Raw genomic sequence first — 23,508 nt, forward strand, 5'->3', positions numbered from 1 at the left:
GAACTCAAATGAAGCAATTTGCGAGGCCTTCCGTGGGCAGATCATCAACTGAAAATTAGATGGAATGATTGATCCTAAACGTTGATTAATAGACATTTGTATGTTGATTTTGGACTGTTGATGATCTTCACCACAACGTTCAATAAATGTCCACCAGACATCTTCTTAAAATATTTAATCAGTTTAAAGATTAGTTTATTAAACCATCTAGACGAGTACCCACGATTTGAACAGTTTGTTTTTAAGTTATTTACACGGCATATGTACATTTTCTTAGTGACTGCGTATCAACTACGACACCCCTGCTAGAGTATTAAAGTTTCTCTTTGAAGTTAGCTGAAGCAAGGGAGAAAAAAAAAAACCCGCGATTCCTCGATCGATACTTTCAAAGTTTCGCCTCTGCTTTTTCGTACATTTCTAATTCAAAGGCGATTTCTCCACAGACAGCAGCTCTCTCTCTCTCTCTCTCTCTCTCTCTCTCTCTCTCTCTCTCTTCTTGCATTTCTCGAGCGAAGGAGATCTGCTGCAATGGCGCAACTAGCAGCGGCTCGATCCGTTAACGGCTCCGTTTTCTGCCCCAGTAGAAACAGCAAGAACCCGCTCGAGAAGCTGAAACCCTCACCTCTTCCGTCCAAGGCCTTCGAAGGAAAGGAACAGAAGAAGAAGATCGGCCGCCTCAGTCTCCCAATCACGGCTGCGAAGGGATCGGCCCGTTCCGGCACGGATATTCTTCCCGTGTCGCCCGAAGACGTCCCGAAGATTGTAAGATCTCCTCATATCGCTCTTCTTCTTGTTTATGGAGATCTGTTAGTTTGCTTGAGCTCTATTTTCGTAGCATACTCTGATCTGTTTTTAATCTGAAAACAGTTGGCGATATGAGGTGTGCCTTATTGATGATGTTGGAAAGTTTCGAAATTTTAAAGATTTTTTAGGGTTGAATTTCAAATTTTAGACCTAAATTTCCAGAACTTGGGGGGTCGTTCGGATGCCTCTAGTTTTTAAGTTGTGACTTCCACCCGAAAGTGACTTTCAGCTGTAAGTCACTTACAGGGTAGTGACTTCTCATCCCAGCCTCCGTGACTTACAGATTGTAAATTAGGTGAATTTCACTGTGACTTACCTGTAAGTCGCTTCCCACTTACAGAACTTAACAGGCATCCGAGCAACATCAGGTGAAGGCATCTTTGGCTTCTTTGCAAGAAGCTAAATAGTGGCTAGATAAGAGGATTTTGGCTCTTGCCTTGGCATGGTGGGTGGTCAGTTGGCCGTAGGGTGCCTTTTGGTGCACTTTGCACTTTGAGGAGCCCCTGGTCGAGCCATGGTGTGAAACTGTGGGCTTTGCCAGTGGTTTGGTGTCGTGGTTGATGTTTGAATGATGTGGCGGGCCAAGTGGCACTTACATGTACCATTAAGTGAGATGGTGGTTCCCTGGTGGTACTTGAAAAGTGCGTTAGGCTAGGTGACATGCTTGTTCATTGGCTAGCTTGGTTTGAGTTAAGTGATGAAAATTAATTACCAAAATACCTTGGTTCAAATGAAGAGACATCAAAGTGGCGTTGCCAACAGAAACGTGCTTCTTCAGGCAACCTCTCAGGTCCTGCACATCACCCATTAGAGGTCTATTGGCGAATTTTAGAAAGATATGGAACTGTAAGTTTTTCAAAATTCCAGATTCAAGATTTAGACAAAGGATTACTGTCTAGATATAATCAATTCCAAAAAGCAACAAACCAATAGAAGGAATTTTAACTTAGATTGGCATCGTATGATCTTTGTAGAAGTCCTATGGCAATTCTCCAATGCGGGAGGTCTCTCCCCGATCAATCCAACAAAAATAAAAAATAAACAAAGAAAGAAAGAAACCCCCATAAGAGGCTGAGGTAAGGTTGGCCCCTAACATGCCTTAAGAGTCATCCACAAGTGGACCATTTTGCGTGCGTGCACATGTGCATAGGGAGGAGGGTGGTGTCACACTCTCTCCCTCTCTTAAGCGTCCCTAGGGGTGGGGACATCCAGGGTTTCCTCTCTATCTGTCTACTCTGGGATAGGATATATTTATAAAGAAAGTCAGGGTTTCAGCAGATGCTCCTCACACTTGACTTTGGTATGCCTCACTACACAAAGTCTAAAAACCTACCTTATCCATGCACCCAAATTGACCAAATCCTTCCAATTACTGTGGCCATCATCCTTGACCAATTCCCATGTCAGTTTCAGAAATGAATCACAAGATATTCACCATTGAATCTTTCATCAAAATTGGTCAAAACAACTTAATGGTTAAAATCAAATAATCAATGGTTAAAATCGAACAATTAAACACTCAAAACATTTAAAACACATTGGCCAGCTTTAAAACCAATTGATGGACTGTCCAAACATTAAAATCAGTCCACTATTAATATCTCAGGTAATCAAGTGGATCCCTCGTTGAAGCATGTTGGCTTCTTATACTGCATCCTAATGCATGTGCCCAACCATACCCATATGCTAGCCACCAATGTGTCCTTACTGGGTGAGTCAAAGCCCAAAACACTAGGACTATGAAGCCTTAACATGACCTCAGGTTAAAGGATTAGTCAAAGCCAATACTTGATCAAGTCAAGTCGATCTGGTCCAAGCATGATGGGCTCCTAGACTAGAGATTTGGTGCGATACTCCAATGCAAGTGCTCGGGTAGGCCTAAATACGAGAACTTGCATTCTGTGAACACTCACACTCCTATTTGGGTAGGGACAAGAAACAGTTAACCTGATGGTGGAGATCTTCCCTCTCAACTCGTCATTAGTTCCCACACACATGATGACCAATTTAACCTTTCACGGATTGCTGCTCGTGCTACTATGGTCATGGAATTTAGGGTGCAATGATCTTTGAAAGTGGTCTTTGTGTCCAAACTCATCTTCCCTAGGACAACAGAGGAATCCCCCTCTAACTCATAGAATATCCACATGTTTCTTTAGTTTCACTCACACAATTAATTGAGGCTAAAGAAAAACATTCCATTAGCGAAATAACCAAGGTCAAATGCAAAACATTGGCTTTCTGGGGCATACAATACTAATAAGGTTATATGTAGGGCTTGGGAGAACCATTTTGCATTAGACAATAGTCTCTCTAAGCCTTCTTTTTCCCATCTCTCTCTCTCTCTCTCTCTCTCTCTCTCTCTCTCTATTCTACTCTACTCTACTTTCTCTGGGTCTCTGAGTTGTTTTTGTAAGTTTTTGGGGTTGTTCAACAGGGTTGCAATTGTTATTCAACAACAGTCTCTAGACTGGGCCTGAATTATGCTGGAGGCAGATTTACTGGAGCCCTTTGCAGTATTGGTTTAAACGCCGTAGGGGGCATTTTCTTCCTTAGGGATACACAACCAATATGTCTCCTTCCTATTTTTTAGACAAATGATCATACATGGATCTAGAATAATATGATATCCTAACCATCCCATTAGTGGCCTACAAATGGAGACATTGAAAGATACAAAGAAACAGAGGCCTACAGATGGTTACTAAAGGATATAAAGAATCCTTCAGAAACAGTGATTGGCATTGAATGGGCAAAAGTTCTTTAATCAAATGGTAGATGGTCCAATTCTTGTGATATTTCAATGGCCTACGTAATGAACAGTTTGCATTTTATTCCATTCATGCCTACATATGATCTAGTAACATTACTATGAGGCTAGATTTTGGTTTGGTGCAAGGGTAAGTGACAATACCATGAGTGTTTTTTCGAAAGGATTGAGATTATACAACTAATTATTAGCGTTGCAAATGGTCTGGGCATGCCTAGCTCAGCTAGACTCCAATGTGCTTCAGGCTGGGTTTTGGTCGAGCCTCTAGGTCTGTGTGATACGAACATCAGACCATTCAAAATATATCAACGCAGGAGGTGTGCGTTACCCGTGTCAATGTGGTTAGATGACGGGTACGAGTTGAGTCTCTAGAGGTTGAAGACCTTACACATGTGTTCGTGACGTGTGTAAGTTGCTTGGAGGAGATATTTAGACCGTTGGATTACGAGGATGGTGTGATCGGACCGTTGGATCATCGCAGCCCACCTTCATAGCCTTATCATTGGGGCCCATCGGACACCTTGGATTTGAGTTTATTTTATACACATTTTATCTATTTGAGTTTTAAGAATGTGCGCGTACAATTTTTTGTGTGAATTTCTTTTTTTGAAACTTTTTTTTTTTTTTTTTTTAATAGGGGTATTTTGTTCATTTAATGTAATTCTGGATTTATAAGTGTGTTTTGCCATAATCCTCAAAAGTAATGTTATGTTATGTTTATGAAAAAGAGATATTTTGTTTCTTCAAGGCTAGACGATTCCGTCTTCGACTTCCAGTGATTGGAAGGGGGCGTGAGGCCCAGGGAAGTGATTTCCCATCTTCTCATTCTCTCATTCTTTCTTTTCGCAAGGTATTCTCTTCTTTAAACATCATTTCTTCATTTTCTTCTAAATTCTCTTGATGTGGAAGTTGATCGCTTTTCTTTTCAATCCAAATCATTAGATCTTGGAAGATCTTGATCCCCACATATACATATTTTGAACTTTTTCAAATCCTATCACCCAAGGCCCTAGATTTGAACTATAATCAAAGAACCATCCATTTTTCTGAATTTTTCAAATTTCAAAATCTAGAAAATTCCTATTTCTTGGATTAGAAAATCCACTTGGATCGTCGGATGGACCCATTGTGAGACGAAAGTCCCATCTTTCGCTGGATCTGACTAAATTCAGATTTTAAGGTTCAATACAATGTGTTTGTGATGGATGCTCGTGATCATTGCTGAATTTTTCTTAGTTCCTTCTTGTTTCATAATGTATAATGCTGAATTTTTATTGTTAATGCTTGCATAATTCTGCCCCTTTTAAATTCCGCATTTATTTAGGGTTGGGTTAGGCTGTCCTACACCATTGTGGGTTGGACTTGGGCCCGAGCTTTAGGCCCAACAATAATTGGCCTGGATATACACTTATATCTACATAAAGGCTTGACATGGGCTTCTATCTACCTAAAGGCCCAATGAGTAGACCTGGCACGACCTGATATATTTAACATTGGTGGGATGAGTATTTCGATGGTAGGCCTGGTCGAGCCTGAGCCTGTTACGGGCTGGGTTGGGCCTGGACATAGGTCCTTGGTTCATAAGCAAGACTTGGGCATGCTTTGGCCTGGCCACCTGTTTGCCACAGGACAAATTTTAGCTCATAGGCTAGATTTGGACATGCTTTGGCCCCGCAGCCCATTTTCTACATCAAATCCTTTATCTCCACAGCCTAACAGAAGTTCCATTGAATCGGTTTGGATATATGCCTGCTCTGTACTTTCAGCTTTTGCATTTGGTGCTCAGTGGCATCGGCTTATATATCAAAATTTCTTTTTCTTTTTAATAAAAGACTAACTATTGGAGAAGTCTGAATATTTGAAGGGTCAGAATTTCAACTGAGGGTGCATTAAGTATTTCAATTGATTGTGTCCATAAGGGTCCAACGACAGTAACTCCAAGTGTTTCAATAACTTTGGTCAGTTTTGATGTTGGGCAATTGTAGGAGTTTGTTTTCTAGTATGATTTCTCAATTCGTTCAACAATCCCAATGGTTTTGAATGCATAGCGTCTTGTTCTTGCATGCTTGATTATCTTTCATGGTGTGAGAATGCAAATTTGTCAAACTTTGAAACTGCTTGTTAGAAGACTACATCGAACTGAATATACAAATGCAAAACAAATGATCCACTGTATGGAGATCAAACTATTGATGTAACAAGTAACACACACACACACACACACACACACACACACACACTCCCTCTCTCTCTCTCTCTCTCACACACACACACACACACACACACACACTCCCTCTCTCTCTCTCTCACACACACACACACACACACACACACACACACACATAGAGGAACATTCTTTTCCAGTGAACGATCACTTATCTTTTATTTCTTTTATTATTATTGAAATCTAAACTGTTGAGGATTGGGCCTCAATTCTGAAGATTGATATATCCCTTACACGGGTTATTTTGACTATTATTTATAAGCATATGAATTCAAGTATGGGCATGCTTAAACTTGACACTTTAGGTATTTCAATAGTAATCAATTATTATTGTTGCCAGGGAAAAGAGGAATTTCAATATATCAAGGGAATTCAGGAGCTTGGGGACTCATCACTAGGCATATGGTCTAAGCCAAGTGTCAGACGCAAGACAAAAATTGTTTGCACGATTGGTCCTTCTACCAACACAAGGGAAATGATATGGAAGCTAGCTGAGGCTGGTATGAATGTTGCTCGGTTGAATATGTCTCATGGAGATCATGCATCTCACCAGAAAGTCATTGATCTAGTCAAAGAGTACAATGCTCAATCAAAAGACAATGTCATTGCAATTATGCTTGATACAAAGGCAGGTTGTTTCTCCTTAATATTTCCTGTTGTAGCACTATTACCTTACCAGGCAACCTTGCCAAATTGACAACGTGCCATTAAATATCTCTTGCTTGCTTCTATGTTACTAGAATAACAAATGTCATAATATCATGGTGTGCCGTAAAGGCCGTTACGGGGTCGTAAAGGCCGTAACGTAAAGGTAACGGTGGCAATTGTTACACATTACGGGGTCGTAATGGCCGTAACAGCCGTTATGGAAAAAATGACCATTAATTGCCATTAACGGCACGTTATATCTCCTATAAAGGCCATAATAGCCTCGTAATGGTCTATTACGAGACATATACATGTTTTTCATACTTTTTAATCAACATTACGGGGCAAATACAGGTTTTTCGGTGGTTTTTTTTTTTCCATAAATAAAAAAAATAAAAAAGAAAAACCGTAAAGGCCGTTATGGGGCCATAACAGCCGTTATGCCCCGTATCGTAAAGGTAACGGTGGTGGCCGTTACGGTCACCATTACCGTTACGGAACACTTTGCATAAGATGCATCTTTTAGTAACAAAACTAGAGGCTTAAGGTTGATAGTTAATACCTGGAATGGGGAATGTTTTCCAACTTAATTGGCCACCTTGACAGGGCAGTAATGGTCAAAGAGCAGCTTCCTAGTTTCCTCTTCTTTTCACCTTCCAGACCTATCTGCCTTGTTGAGCTAAATCCTTGATAACTGTATAATGGTCAGCATGTTTTTTTTTTTAACGATTCTACAACAGGATCAGTACTCGCCTTTGTTGCTTTTGCTACTTGCCTAAGCCTAGAGATCTAGGGCTCAGATCCAATCTAAGGCTTTTAGTGGATGAGGATATATATTGTCACCCAGTATGTACAAGTGGGTGCATGGTTCAACAATCTAGCCAGGACCTACTGTGGATGGTGATGCGGCAAAAATCTCTCAGATTGGATGATCCTCAACGTTCGAGTAGTGGGCTACCAATATTTAAGAAAGGGAAATGCAACAACTGTCCAGAAAAAAAGCCAAAGATTAGACAGCTAGGATCTTCTAATCTGGAGTCCATGTTCACGTTAATGTTTTTCAGTTGCCATCAATGTTCATAAGCATGTCTATGCTCTTGTTACATATTCCTTGTGACCCTTTTTATTCTATTTAATGGTTAAGATCCAGTAATGACAACTCATTCATTAGGACATCGATGCACATGGAAAGGATGTAAGCTGTTGTCTAACATAATTGTCTCATTAGACCATTCTCTCAAATGTAATTCTCTTTCTTTATTTGTTATGTTGCAGGGCCCTGAGGTCAGGAGTGGTGATTTGCCACAGCCAATCGCATTAACTACTGGCCAGGAATTCACCTTCACAATCAGAAGAGGGGTTGGGACAGATAATTGTGTTAGTGTAAATTATGATGACTTTGTTAATGATGTAGAAGTGGGAGACATGCTTCTGGTCGATGGTATGTGCAATCCCTCACCTCGACTTTGGTTGTTTAAAATATAGCTGGCAGTTGACAAAATACTAAGGATCTGATATGCTTCTAGATCACTTCATGAGTTCCACAAGTCAGTATTCATAATTTCGTATTATTTACAAATTACTGGAACATGAAGAACAGCTTATTAAATGTGTTGACGCACTTAGCCAGAATGAAATTGATAGTTAGAAAATGAGTTTCCGATGGTGGAAATCTAAGGAGCAAATTTATGCTGAATATTTGCAGCTAGAAGTGCAGTATGAAGACATTATTACAGTATTTTTAATGTCTGTTTAAAGTTACAAGCCTCACATTTATTTTGGAGCTCATAAAAGCTTTCTTTGTCAGATATTTGAAATATTTAAGATTGAACTTTTAGGAAGAAAAGCTATGTAACCAGGCCGCTGTAATGATTTAGTGCAAATGATTTAATTTCATTTTTTAGGAGGAATGATGTCATTAGTGGTGAAGTCCAAGACAGAAGATTCCGTCAGATGTGAAGTTGTTGATGGAGGTGAACTTAAGTCTAGACGGCATTTGAATGTTCGAGGAAAAAGTGCTACATTGCCATCTATTACTGGTGAGACTTTGGGATGCATCACATCATATCCTTCTCAATTTTAGGAAACTTGCCGTTGTTTTTATTGCTTCCTTCCCAATGGAAGGTCTTAATTACATGATGAACTTCTATTGTTTTGCAAATGCAGATAACTATTTGATTTGATTTGCTGCAGAAAAGGATTGGGATGACATTAAGTTTGGGGTTGAAAATAAAGTAGACTTTTATGCCGTTTCCTTTGTCAAAGATGCGAAAGTGGTCCACGAATTGAAGGATTATCTCCGAAGTAAATACTCAATACAAATATCTGTTTTTGATGGCTGTACAATTAAATTCTGAATGGCATTTTTGGTTTGGTTGAACATTTTATGTGCTGTCAATGTAAGTACCTTTGCTATGGTTTCTGCAGGCTGTGGTGCAGATATACATGTAACTGTTAAAATTGAAAGCGCAGACTCCATACCAAATCTGAATTCTATCATTTCTGCATCCGATGGGGTAATCAACTTAATCATTCCATTGCCAATCTTAAAAAATGCTTCTAAGTTCAACTTGTTGATTTATCCTTGCACATCTCTGAGACTTGAAATGTTTTGACACTGCTGTTTAGTTCAGCACATTGATTTAACTTCTTAACGGTTGAACCTCTTTATCATATTTTATAATTCTCAACTACTGCAGCTTGCATCTAACATGTCTCATGTCCTATTCTGCTTCCTTTTAAAGAGTCAACTTCAGCTCTCTTTATTGGTCAATACCCAAGTGTTGGCAAAATTTTCTTTATTTTCTCTGATAGCAAGAGTCAACTTTCGTGAAATATACACACAAATTACACCCTTATCGACATATCTGTGGATCGAAATTCTTTACCTATCCATAGATTGTGCATTCGATGGTACATTAATATCTATTGGGTTCTAATTCTATCCTCCTCACATTCTAGGTTAGTATCTGGTTTCTCTTTGGTATTGTCCCCCCATTTGGATTTTAAAACTTTGTCATGCGGGGAGAATTTACTTTGCTTTCAGGTAGGCAATAGCTTATATCAGGTTGCTTGTCACGTTTGTAATTATCCTTTTATGTTCGTGTGTGTCTTTTCCTTTTATTCTTATGAAGTAGTAATCTGCATTTTGAAATTATGGGTTAAGTATTGCATAGAGATTATTTTTAATATACTAGCCCTATTGTTTGGCAGGCTATGGTGGCTAGGGGTGATCTTGGGGCTGAGCTCCCAATTGAGGAGGTTCCGCTGCTGCAGGTGTCTTTCTTGTGTACTTATGTTTTCTTTTTCATTAATATAATCTTTGAAGTGCTGTACTCTCAAATCCTTGATATTGTTCCATAGCTTATCTTCCAAAGTACCAATTTATTTGGATGCTCAACTTCATTGATAAATATCTGAACTGCTCGAATGCTTAAAGCATACAGATTATTATTATTATTTTGGATGAATCAATAGCATGAGCAGTGGTTTAGGTGATTGGAGCATCTGTGTGATGACTATTTGAATGAATGAGAATAGTTTGTGGATGTTTGAACGCCTCTATACAATCTGACAAGTGATATTTTGACTTCTCTGAGCCCTGACCATCCAGTTAAACTCATTTCTTTGTCCACTATATCTGAATGCCCTCTACACCTCAAAGAATTTTTAGGTCGAAGTTGAACACAGGCATGCACAGATGAAAGGGAATAAAGTCAAATATATTTATGGAAATACATCTTCATACCTTAGTTCAATTTACAGAAGCTCTTTGAAGGACTACCAACCTCGTGTTTAGGAAGAAATGAAAGCTGTTATTAAAATCTTATGGTCTTCCTGAAGGTCATTTAGAATCTTTGATCAACATGACCCTGTCATCAGTGAAATAGGTTTTCCTTACAGGTTGCCTAACTCTTCATGGAAATTTAGTTTCTTCTTTGTTACCAATATTTAGTTGGCATTGAGAAGCTTACAAAAAGGCTTCAGTGGAAGTAGAAGAAGTAAGACTTTGAAACAGTTGTCAATGAGACTGTACTTGATGCTGACATGCAACATCAATTCATATGCCTGAAGAGCACTATTAAGCTATTATAGATTATAAATAAGTTGGTGTTATTTGTGTGAATGTGAAATGCAATTGTTTTTAAGGCAAACTTGCCCAAATCTTGTCTTGAGGGCCTGTTTTACAGACACCTAAAAATGAGTTCATCTCATTTTAGTTAATCATAGTTATGTATTAGAGATCATATTTCTTTTTGTTAAGGATTAAGAATAATCCTGATAAGCAACAAGCATTATCTCTAATGCATAAGTATAATTGTAGAATGAGACGAACCAAGTTTTAGGCATCTACCAAACAGGCCCTTAGTTTTTGTTTCTCAAAGGAAACAGACAACTGAGGTAGCATTGTTTTCATGGCACATGTTTCTTGGTTTTATGCATGTTATTTTTAATCAAAATTTATAACTGATAGTAAAAATTTTCAGTTTATTATAAAGTATCTTTTTAGTCATTAATTGAATGGCTTTGTCGAAAACCCAATTTCTTGTACGTGTGCAGGAAGAGATTATCAGGATGTGCCGTGGCATGGGAAAAGCTGTTATTGTAGCGACAAATATGTTGGAAAGCATGATTGTCCACCCTACACCAACCCGAGCTGAGGTCTCAGACATTGCCATTGCAGTTCGTGAGGGTGCTGATGCGGTCATGTTATCTGGCGAAACTGCCCATGGAAAGTATGATTGCTTTTTATTTCACTGCAGTTTTCCTTTTTAACCATTAGAACTTCAAAATCCAAAAAGAGATCAAACCCCGTATAATGTACGTGCTCTTGGCATAGGAAGCATCACTAGTATATTTTTATAGTATGGCTCTGTTCAATCCAGGTTTAAGCCTGTACTTCTTTAATTAGAAGGGTTTCACTATACCTTGTCACCAAGTATTTGCGGAACTTATGGATCTTAATACGCTTTTTATGGATTTGGATAGCATCAAGTCCTTCCTGCAATGAATCTTTTTCCTACACCTGTTGTTGCTAAACTTTTAAATCGAGAGATGATCTTGTTCTCTTGGAGGGTTGAAAGTCACAGTGCTCCTAGTTGCATTGGGGCAACTGGACTGTCCAACCCATCACTCTGTACCGTCATTAGGCTCACGGCACATTTCATATGCACCATGCAAAAGTCACATGTACTAGATGATATAATCCATCCATCAGTTGCCCTTGTATTTAATAGCGATATGTTTTCCATGTCATGGATGGGATAGTTAGGATTATCTTGTAGAAGTGATTCCTTGAAACTATAAACAATCCATGATGGGCCTCAAAATTTTGATAGCTCAAATTGTTGATTGGACCTATTTTTCCATGAACAATTTTGGTGGTGAATTTTATAGCCTACTGATCAAATTCGAACAACCGTCCAATTCCAGTCATTTTTGCATGGTATCGAATGAAGTGTGTGCCTGACCTAACGGACAGCCCAGGTTGATAGATTGGACCATTCAAGTGTCCTGGTGGAACTATGTCCACTGTGACTGTTAGACCATGGACCATCTCTTCTTTAAAGATAATGGCTCTTCAGAGGCTCTTTCTGTGAATTCAGCAAAGTTGGACAATCATATATATTCCTCCTGGCTATGTTGGGCACCACACCACATGGCACTACTTGACGAACCTGGAACTGATCTAGCTAATAAAAGTGACTGTAAAAATTGCCAAAAAGATCAATTAACTATGATGGCACACTCGCAATATGGAACTTATCATATTAGCTAATTAGATTAGAGTGGCAGTAAAAGATCCAAAAACAATCAGTGAATCAGGTTACCAAGCCAGAACAGAGCTTCTTTCATGTACCATATAAGACATTTTATGAAACCTCCCGCTTCCTTTTTTGCCTTTTTTTTTTTTCCTTAAAATTATTTATCATCTGACTTCAACATCTCTGATCAAGTTACATGTTTCTTTATTTAACTGCAGATGGATCTTTTTTGGGTTTCTAACTGTTATTTTTCTGTCTGCTGATTTTTGTCGTTTGTATTTATGGTGACTCTGTGACAGAAATGATCTCTAATTGGGCTTCCATGCAGGTTCCCACTGAAGGCTGTGAAGGTTATGCATACGGTTGCTTTGAGGACCGAAGCAACCATGGTGGGAGGAGAAAATCCCTCCAACCTTGGTCGTGCTTTCAAGGTTACTGTCATTTTGTTCTTCTTTACATTTCAGCAACTTCAATATGCCCATCATTGCTTATTTTCTCTGCCGATCACAGCATTGAATTCTTACCGGGATGTTCTTGCATATTGTAGAACCACATGAGCGAAATGTTTGCATTCCATGCAACCATGATGTCAAACACCCTTGGCACATCGATTGTAGTCTTCACCAGAACAGGATCTATGGCTATCCTACTAAGCCACTATCGACCATTCGGCACCATCTTTGCTTTTACGGATGAGTGTGTCTCTTGCTAGTCTTTAATTGCATTTCAGTTCCTGTATCTTTCCTAGTTAAGGTAGATAAGCTCAGTGCTAGTGTTTATATGCACGGCGGAAGCAATGTTCAGAAACTCAGGCTTGGCGCATAAATCTTTCTTAAGCCAACTTTGTTCCCATTTTTCTATAAAAGTATAAATAAAACAAGAAAAGAGAAAAAAAAGAAAAGAAAAAAAAAGCAGCGTCAATGAACCATCAATTCATATGAATTGGGAGTTTGAACTTGGTGTTCAGCCAAACCCACTGAACTTTATACTTCAGAGCCCATTAAGGAGTTTTTGAACATTGGTAGAAAGTGTGCAGCATCATAGAAATAGGTTATGACAACATTTGATTGATTGAATAATACAAATTTGAAGAATAGACTGATCACATTGATGGCCATGCAGTGAGAGAGTAAGACAGAGACTGGCCCTGTACCAAGGGGTATGCTCCATACAGATGCAATTCTCAGATGATGCTGAGGAGACCTTTGCGGAGGCCTTATCTTACTTGCAGGTAACCAATAACAGACTACCCTTCCATTTCTTTCTTTTTCTGCCCCTTGAATTATACTAATAATATGTCAATATTTCACAAAATTCTTCACTCACTGTTTGAATGAGTCAACTACCCTGAACTTCATAGATCAAGATCTTCAAGTAAATACCTTGATAGTTTTAAAACTCGACTCGATTTCAAGCCAAGTCCGGAGGAAACTCGCTCCTGAACTTGACTTGGCCGTGACTTGGCAAGACTCATTGAGTCAGCATGTGGACTTGGCTGATTTGATGTGAGTCATAGTGACTTGAGCCGAGTCACACAGCAGGTGAAGAGTCAAAATTAAGATACAGGATTTGAGGGTCAAACCACTGACCCCAAGTAGTTGGGATGAGGCTTAGATGATGTGTCAGAGTTGAACCCATGACCTGAGGCAAAAGGGTAATGCCCTTAACCAGCATACCAAAAACAACTGTGCAAATTTCACCTACTATATATATATATATATATATATATATATATATAACATAAATATTTCTGAAATTTTCACTATATTATAAATACTTTATTTTAATTACTATCTATCGAGTTGAGTCATGAAAGACTCAGTTGAGTCTTCAAGTCAATTTAGCCTGACTAGACATTCAAGGTTTTTATTATTTTTATTTTTATTTTTTTTAGATCTATGCGAGCCCCTAGCATGATACAAAGGTACTTTTTGAGGGCCTTGGTGGTCCATTTGAGGGACACCAATTAGTGGTTTTCAGAATTCAGCGCTTTCCATGTACCAGGACCAGTTTTATAATCTGTCCAAACAATAGCTAGCATTGTAGTTTCTTATTACTGCACTGTGGCACTTCAGAAACCCTATGATTCTACATGAACACTCGTAAAATTTTGACCCCTAAGGAATTATTCCATCCCGATGCGCCGTTATGCGATGGTGGGGCTGTGCATTGGTGATTCAGATTGGTGATCTGATATCTGATGGGCCCCATCATCAATGGGGGAATCCCCTGGAAAACTTCCACATTGGAGGTCCCTAACCCTTAGGGCCAACAAACAGAAGAATTAGAAAAAAGAAAAGAAAAAGAGGGTACAATGGTCCAGGAAAAAAAGTGAAAGATTTGATGGTCATGAGCTTGCAATTAAGAAGATTTTCGAGGTACTCCCCATCCACTATGGGGCCCAACAGCGCTAGGCAGGCTTCATTAACTTGCGTCTAATGCAGGACATGGAAAATTAAATATGATATGCAAGATTTCAAGCTTAGATCCTACCAATTCAGAAACAATCATACAAATTCCACGTCCCACATGAAAATCCAAACATTCAATTAAAAAGGGGAATCTATGCGGGTCCAAGCCGATACAGGCTAGGACTGGACCAATAAAAATTATAAACCAAACGATGTCAAAGGGAAATAAAATTAACTACTCATGTATAAAAATCAGTCCCTAATCCAAGGGATTCCCTAATTTTAATTCAAGGAACCCTAAGGTGATAAAAATGGGCAAATCAATTAGGGATCATATAATCTAGGGTTAGGATTCATGAAAAACGGCTATAAGAGGATAAAAGAGGATAAAAACCTGAGCCAAAAGATGATCCCGCATGTGGACAGCAACAATGGCCCAGACGGATATGCGTGTAATCCCGGCGGCATGTATGTGGGGCCCACTATTCAAAAAAAGGCCACCTTGGCCCTGGTCGGCCAGGGATGGACTCCAAAACCCCCAAATCTCAGCTCGATCGGCTGTACGGTTTGTGCGTGGTGCTTCGCCCAAGTTTCAGCTGGCCTGTGGGTCGAATTCTGGAAACCTGCTGTAATGAAGAAATCTGATGCAACAAAAGGACAAATTCGAAGTACGGATGGTGGGGGAAGATGGAAAAAAAGATGATGGAAGATGGGGGTGAATTGGAATCGATGTGGCTTCGCACCACGGTAGTTAGCCCTTCGAAAAGGGAGGGTTTCACACCCACTTTTGAATTCTTCCACAACTCATGAAGAGAGCAAAAAAATAAAGCAGAAATTTTTTATTAACTTCAATGAATGAAAAGAACTACAAGGGGTGCCTATTTATAGGGAGAACTCTATACCCAAAAACTCGCACCATGTGCGACACCTATTACTTGGCGATGAAGTAAATTAAAATAAAAATCAAACAAGAAAATCTAAAGCATTCACGATGTTTTAAATAATAACAATAAGCAAAACCTAAAATATAAAACCAATCCGACGAGTGGCCACGATCATGAGATCTCATGGTGGGCTTTTCTTGACTATTGAGCCACATTTCTGAACAAAAACTTGACTTCTAGTTAGGAGGCCCTCCCTGGACGTCGTCATCGAGCCAGATCGATGGTGGGATCCTCCTTCTACATACGTACGTACGTAGAGGGCGGCGTGAGTGCGCGTGTGCGCGTGATGTCCCCATCAATTCTCCCCGGTTGCAAAGATTTTGCCACTTGCGAAATAAAACTCCTAAACCGCTTCAGGATGTCAGGATCAAGTCTCTGAAGCTCCTCCTCAGTGAGTCACGTGCTGTCTGAAGCTGGGCGTGACTTCCATTTAACCACGTATTTCTGAAACCTGCCGTCCGACGTTGAAACTATCTGATGGTCCAGGATATCCTCTATTTCCTTTTTGGGTGTATGAAGGTTAGGTATGGGAGATAGAGGCTGGGAAAATGAGTCGGGAAGGATAGGTATGAGAGGTAGAGGCTGGGAACATGGGTCGAGACGGGTAGGTATGAGAGGTATAGGCTGGGAACATGAGTCGAGACGGGTAGGTATGGGACGTAGAGGCTGAAAAAATGGGTTGGAAATGGTAGATATGGGAGGTAGAGGTTGTAAAAATGGGTCAGGACGGGTAAGTATGGGACGTAGAGGCTGGAAAAATGGGTCGGGAAGGGTAGGTATGGGAGGTAGAGGCTGGGAAGAAAGGTTCGGAAAAGTAAATATGGGAGGTAGAGGCTGAAAAATTGGGTTGGGAAGGGGCCACAGTTTAAGGGATAAATATGGGGAATCAAGATGGGTGAGCGAAGAGCCGGATAAAGTATCAGTGGTCCCCTGAAAAGTAACTAAATCCCCCACATCGGATGTGAAACTAATTCCCATGGAAGGTGGAAGATCTACCTCATACACATTGAGAACGTTTCGTTTTATAATTTTGACAGGTCCAGCGCTACACGCATATAACTTACGAACGGTCCTTGAAGGATACCGCTCGGGCCTGATGCAGACCATCACAGAGTCCCCAATATTGAATCCTTTGAAACATTTATATTGGTCTGTAGAAAATGTGCAATGTTCATTATTAGTCATGATCTTCTGCCTGATTTCTTGATGTCATGAATGAATGTGATGCACAAAAGACTCTGCAGACTCTGACGGCCTATGGGACAGTGACATAGGGACAAGATCAATAAGTTTCCTAGGTTTATAATCAGTAACGACTTCACGAGGATTTAGACCTGTGGACCTATCGACAAAATTATTCAACGTAAACTCGGTTGTAGGTATTACGGTGTCCCATGTTCTGGTGTGCTCTATATCCCTCCTAGGGGACTCATCCGGTAGATCATCAGGACAAATATCAAGAAACTCATCCACTACCGGAATGACCTCAGTGGGTAACTCTACACTAACATCTGGTGCATTCTCTCCAGTCACAAGGGTGCACATGTTGTACCCCTCAAAATAGTGGTCTTGATGTCCCTCATGGGGTAAGTACATGGGTGCACGCCTATAACTGATTCCTTGGCCAACTCCATTCATTGGTCTATCCTTCAGGCCACCTGCCTGAGATTAGACATCTACCCCAATGGTGGAGTTTGTCTTGGCGATGGTCTTTAGTCGGACAATGCGTTCATCAAGCTGCTCAAAGCATTGGTCCATTTCCAAGTGCTTAATCATAAACTCCAACTTCTGGGACAACTTGTTTAGTGACTCTTGCAATTGTTCCATGTTTAGTGTAGGGTGCCAACCAAAATTCAGCAATATAGTTGTCAAAATATAAGAGATTTTTTTTTTTTAATTTTTAAGAATCGACCTAGTTTCTAAAAAATGAAAAAGGAAAGTTTCTAAAGAAACAAATTAGGAAAGCCTCTAAAAAAAAAAAAAAAATTAGAAAAGTTTCTAAAAAAAACAACCTAGTTTCTAAAGAAAAAGAAAAAAGGAAAGTTGCTAAAAATAGAAAGTAAGTTAGTTTCTAAAAAAGAAAAAGGAAAGTAAATTAGTTTCTAAAAAAGAAAAAGGAAAGGAAATTAGTTTCTAAAAACAGATTAAGAAAGTTTCTAAAAAATTAGTTTATAAAAAAAAATAGAAAAGGAAAGTTTCTAAACCTAGAAATAATCTAGAAATAGAAAACTAAGTTAATTTCTAAAATAATTCAAATAAGGGGATAACAGAAAATTTCAGCAGCTTATTTCAGGGTTTATGGACCTCTAAATAGCCATATATGATGAGAATTGATGCGTAATGGATATAAACAACCAAACCCTAAACATGTAATGAATTCCCCTACAAGAACCCTAGGCTCTGATACCAAATTTGATGCAGGACATGGAAAATTAAATATGATATGCAAGATTTCAGGCTTAGATCCTATCAATTCAGAAACAATCACACAAATTTCACGTCCCACATGAAAATCCAAACATTCAATTAAAAAGGGGAATCTATGCGGGTCCAAGCCGACACAGGATAGGATTGGACCAATAAAAATTATAAACTAAATGATGTCAAATTGAAATAAAATCAACTACTCATGCATAAAAATCAGTCCTTAATCCAAGAGATTCCCTAATTTTAATTCAAGGAACCCCAAGGTGATTAAAATGAGCAAATCAATTAGGGATTATGTAATCTACGGTTAAGATTCATGAAAAACGGCTATAAGAGGATAAAAGAGGATAAAAACCTGAGCCAAAAGATGATCCCGCATGTGGACAGCAACAATGGCCCAGACAGACGTGCGTGTGATCTCGACCGCACGTGTGTGGTGCCCACTATTCAGAAAAAGGTTACCTTGGCCCTGGTCGGCCAGGGATGGATTCCAAAAATCCCAAATCTCAGCTTGATCGGTTATACGGTTTGTGCGTGGTACTCCGCCGAAGTTTCAGCTCGCCTGCAGGCCGAAATCTGAAAATCTACTGTAATGAAGAAATCTGATGCAACAAAAGGACAAATTCGAAGTACGGATGGTGGGGGAAGATGGAAAAAAAGATGATGGAAGATGGGGGTGAATTGAGATCGATGTGGCTTCGCACCACGGTAGTTAGCCCTTAGAAAAAGGAGGGCTTCGCACCCACTTTTGAATTCTTCTACAACTCATGAAGAGAGCAGAAAAATAAAGTAGGAATTTTTTATTAACTTCAATGAATGAAAAGAACTACAAGGGGTGCCTATTTATAGGGAGAACTCTATACCCAAAAACTCGCACCATGTGCGACACCTATTACTTGGCGATGAAGTAAACTAAAATAAAAACCAAATAAGGAAATCTAAAGCGTTCACGATGTTCTAAATAATAACAATAAGCAAAACCTAAAATATAAAACCAATCCGACGAGTGGGCCACGATCATGAGATCCCATGGTGGGCTTTTCTTGACTATTGGGCCACCTTTCTGAACCAAATCTTGACTTCTAATTAGGAGGCCCTCCCTGGACGTCGTCATCGAGCCGGATCGATGGTGGGATCCTCCTTCTACGTACGTACGTGCGTAGGGGTCGGCGTGAGTGCGCGTGATGTCCCCATCAGCGTCTCTGGAACATAGTTCAAAAACCTGAAAACTTAACTTTATTCAATATTCAGCTGGGTCGGGTTGCCCTGGAGACTCAAATCGACTCGATTAGACATTTAATAATTAAATAAATTAAGAGTCTAGATTAATGTTAGTTACTTAGGTGATGAGTACAGAAAAAGAAGAAGAGAGAAGATGATTTGGAGAGAGACGGTATTTGGTTAGATGGTAGAGGCAATGCACTTTCCTGCGAGGTTGTGCATTCAATTCCCACCCTTCTACATTGGTTTTTATTTATTTATTGTTATTTAATAAAAAGGCAGCCATTCAGCGAGTGACTTGGTTTGAGTTGTGCCGAGTCACGTCGAGTAAACCAAGTTGGCAAGCTGACTTGACAAGTTGCCAAGTCAAGACCGAGTCTAAATCATCAGTTTCTTATTGACTGGGCTCGAAATCTCGCCGAGTCAAGTTGACTTGTTTGAGTCACTGAGTTTTCGAACCATGTTCTGGAAAAAGAGAAAGCTCTCACCCTCATAATTTATCCACACCTGCCTTCTCTCATTCCACTATCTCTCATCATATTCATTCCCACTCTTTGATTGCCCCATTTTTACGACAATAATTTTCATATTTTTCTTAATTCTTTCTGCATTTTTCCTATATTCTTACATTAAACCCTTGGCCATTGGAAAACTAAAAGAAGTGCAGGCCCTGTTTGGTAGACACCTAAAAACGACTACAATGAGATGAGCTCATTCTAGGCCTCTACCAAACAGGGTTCTAAACTTGAATGTAAGGTATGCACCTCATTTGTTATGCAAACAACGTTCAAGGCCAACTGGGCTTTTAATTCAACTACTCAAAAATCATCTAAAAATCTGTTTCTTCAGAAACAAGGGATGGTGAAGGAAGGTGAACAGGTGGCTCTCGTTCAGAGTGGCAAGCACCCCATCTGGCGCTCTCAATCCACCCACAACATCCAGGTCAGGAAAGTGTAGGTTGGCCCGACCGCAGATCATATACTGCTATCCATTCGCATAGTGCTTCATCCTAGTGTCATAATCTAGAAACTCTTGCCATTTCCCACACTTGAAACAATTCCAGAATGTCTAATGTCCATGGTGACTGTGTGGCTCTTTCTCAAGAAAAGGGTCCTGTCATTTTGGGCATCTCTGCATAAATACTTGTAAGTTGCAGCATTTTATTCGTAAGTTGGTTTGAATGGAAGAAGAGCCGCAAGTTTTACAAGATAGCATTTGAAATACATTATAGATGCATTTTTTTTTTTCATTGAAGATTTCTAGATGCAAAATTTTTATGATAGTTTTCAAATTATTCTCTTCCATTTTGTTATTTTTGGTTTGGAGTATCTAATTGAAATATTTAGATGGGATGGTAAAACGAAAACAGTGGTTCAAATCTGATTGGATGTGTAAATGGTGAAAAGAGGGCTTAGTCATTTGTTACTGGTGATTAAGGAAATCTGTAACGCTCCGGATTTCGTAACCTGACTTTTATACTCGCTTTCCGAAATCCCAAGAGTAAACTTTGAAGGAGAGCCCACATTTCACAGTTTTTTTTTTTTCCTTCTATAAGTGTAAGTGAGCAATCGCAATGGAAGCATAACAAACCACACATAAAGGGAATGCCTAAAATATATCTCAACATATATAAATGACTGCCTATAGGGCTTATACAAACCAATGACTCAAAATTCAAACGAAGTATCTTAATAAAAGTAGGAAATGTAGAATCAAGAATCGCAAGATTATCTAGTTCTTCATGCTCCACATTAATGTTAACCTGTACATCATTTACATAACCTGTACTGATTGAATATGGTTTGATAGCGTCAATGGCTATCCCAGTGAGGTATACCCTCTAAGATTACCAAGCATCACAATAGTCAAGAATGAAATTCAATGACTCATGAGAATACAATATCTAATGCAAACTTCATAAGTGAAATACAAAACTATACAATTTATATTTCTTAAGTGACATATAGGATGATGCCACTTGTACATAAGAAGAAACACAATCTACAAGTACAATCTAAGGAACTATAGAATCTAAGTTACATTTCACAATTCACAAGTATAATACCAACTACATATTCATCCGGAATTCAAAGTATAACATGTAGAGATACAATCCATTCCCCACAAATATTACGCAAACGGTTATAACATCCAAACTACAATTTAATGTATAACATAAGAAGATACAATCCACTTCACACAATATTCAATCGCCAACTTAATTTTGATTAATGAATGAATACATGAATGCAATCAGCTTGGGGATGCACATCCAACTGAACAAATGAATGAACCTTTCAAAAAGTTGGCCCATTCACTCAAGGTATCAGGTCTTTCAAACAGTCGGCCTATTCAAAATGCAAAAAATGGTCGTTTGAACAGTACACTGGTCTTTCAAACAGTCGATCAGGCACCTGATAACGCCCACGTGCCATGTATGCATAATTAACTCAACCGTTATTAGTCCAATTTACAAATAAAATATCAGAGAAGCTCAAAGGTCATTATGGGGGGCGCGCGCAACTTAGCATAGGCTGATAGCTCGGGCATAGTATTCCATTTCACCATCCCGGCTCATGAGACTTAAAGAAGTAATATTCTAACACACTTATATAATTATAAGTAGTGATGGTAAGATAAAGAATCCAAGACATTCCATTTACAAGAATCTTTATAACTAGTGGCCACTCATGATTCGATACGAAGACATTACCATCACCAGTCCAGATATACTTCTAACAACAAGAGTCCTCCCAATAAGCCACATTGGTAATGAGTCCTTCAAGGATATAATAAAATAATACAATCGACAAATCACATTGGCATAGATAATCCACAAGATGGTAAGTCTATGACCACGTAACATTTATTTTATTCACAATCGGCTACTAGTTAGAGGAATCTCTAATATAATATCCATCAACATATAATATTAGATTTTCAATACAATCCATTAACACAAATAAATGATAAACTAAATCACAATTAAATCAATCTTCTGATTACAAACAATTATCATTTACATCAACTTACAAATGTATCAACAATATGCAAATACGATTGTTTGCTTAACTAGATTAGAGAGTCAATTTCTACACTAAGAAGTATCTCAATCCTACCATGTAGACAATAATTCGAATCTCATTCTACAATCATTCTAATACATTTGTAGAATTAAATGAAGCTAAATCATTCATATAAGTTAAACATAAATGATAAGTCAAGCATGGAAAATACATGAAAGTAAACTAATTTAACTATTGAAATGGAGGAAAGTATAAAGGGTGAATCCTCACCTTAGGGTGTAGGCTCTCTTCAAATATGGTTCAAGTGCATGGACTAGCTTGAGATCAAGTTCAAACCTGAAAATCCAGGAAAATCTGATTCCAACTGAACACGACTTGACTCTAATCCACTAGAATCAAGAAGATTCACACCTTGACTCAACCAGGTTCAATTGGAGAGGGAAATCCGACTTTGGGGAAAAATAGATTCTTATAATCTAACAACCCCAAAACTGGAATAAGTCCAAATTCAAATACTAATTGATTTAGGAAAAACATGAAACCAAAAGGTAAACTCACCTAGTTGCTAACTCAGACTAACTCGGTGCTCAATTTCAAGCCCATATTGAAATTCGAACCTAAATAAGGTTCATCCGAATTTGATTTCAAACCAAACACATCCTTCATGCACTGAGTCACCGACTCAATGACTAGTTGATGATTAAGATGCAAAAACAACTCCCAACAAGACGGTTTCAACCGAGTTTAACTGACTCAGTGGTTGAACTACAATTACTTATTTGATTACAACCCCAGACAGGCCAAACTTACTAACAGTCAGGCCAACTACAACTCAGGAAGCTGACTCGGATTAAGATAATCAGACTCGACTTCTACAAACAATGAAGAAGATGATAGAATGATCACCTCTAAGCAAGCTGGATGAGGAGAGACCTGAAGCACACTCTGGTTGTTGAACCCAGCGACCAGACCTGATCAAGATTGAATTCCCTGGAACAACTACAACTGAGTCAACTCGGTAATAATTTGGTGAGATGAATTGAGTCAACTTAGGGGCGAGTTGCTGACTCGGTACCCCGATTTTCTTTCTTCCTCGCTTCTTCCATCTTCTACATCTCCTCTGTCTAAACGACCTGTGCCAGTCCCAAATTTGAAACAGATCCAAGACTCGGAAACCCAACTCGCTTGAGCGAACTAAGCAGCAACTCTCCTCTCCTTTCTCTCTGATCTTCCTCTTTTTCCATCCTCTCTCTCTCTCTCTCTCTCTC

The 23,508-nt window shown here is 39.1% G+C and overlaps 1 protein-coding gene across 1 annotated transcript; it reads left to right on the plus strand.

Moving 5' to 3' along the window:
• Positions 1-309: 309 nt before the first annotated feature.
• LOC131241262 (plastidial pyruvate kinase 2-like) lies at positions 310-20,421 on the plus strand. The gene is made up of 12 exons (XM_058240022.1): positions 310-762; positions 6,139-6,426; positions 7,722-7,887; positions 8,351-8,485; positions 8,640-8,750; positions 8,874-8,962; positions 9,660-9,722; positions 11,007-11,182; positions 12,540-12,642; positions 12,759-12,907; positions 13,334-13,442; positions 20,064-20,421. The coding sequence occupies exons 1-12, from the start codon at positions 529-531 to the stop codon at positions 20,169-20,171; spliced, it is 1,731 nt and encodes a 576-aa protein (XP_058096005.1). The 5' UTR covers positions 310-528; the 3' UTR covers positions 20,172-20,421.
• Positions 20,422-23,508: the final 3,087 nt, after the last annotated feature.

This window comes from Magnolia sinica, chromosome 3, assembly GCF_029962835.1.
Source record: "Magnolia sinica isolate HGM2019 chromosome 3, MsV1, whole genome shotgun sequence".
NCBI lineage: Eukaryota > Viridiplantae > Streptophyta > Magnoliopsida > Magnoliales > Magnoliaceae > Magnolia > Magnolia sinica.

Coding starts and splice junctions, on each gene's coding strand:
- LOC131241262 (XM_058240022.1), top strand. CDS start 529: ATGGCGCAACTAGCAGCGGCTCGATCCGTTAACGGCTCCGTTTTCTGC. Junction 12,908..13,333: donor ATCTTTGCTTTTACGGATGA/GTGTGTCTCTTG, acceptor ATGGCCATGCAG/TGAGAGAGTAAGACAGAGAC. Junction 13,443..20,063: donor AGGCCTTATCTTACTTGCAG/GTAACCAATAAC, acceptor CTGTTTCTTCAG/AAACAAGGGATGGTGAAGGA.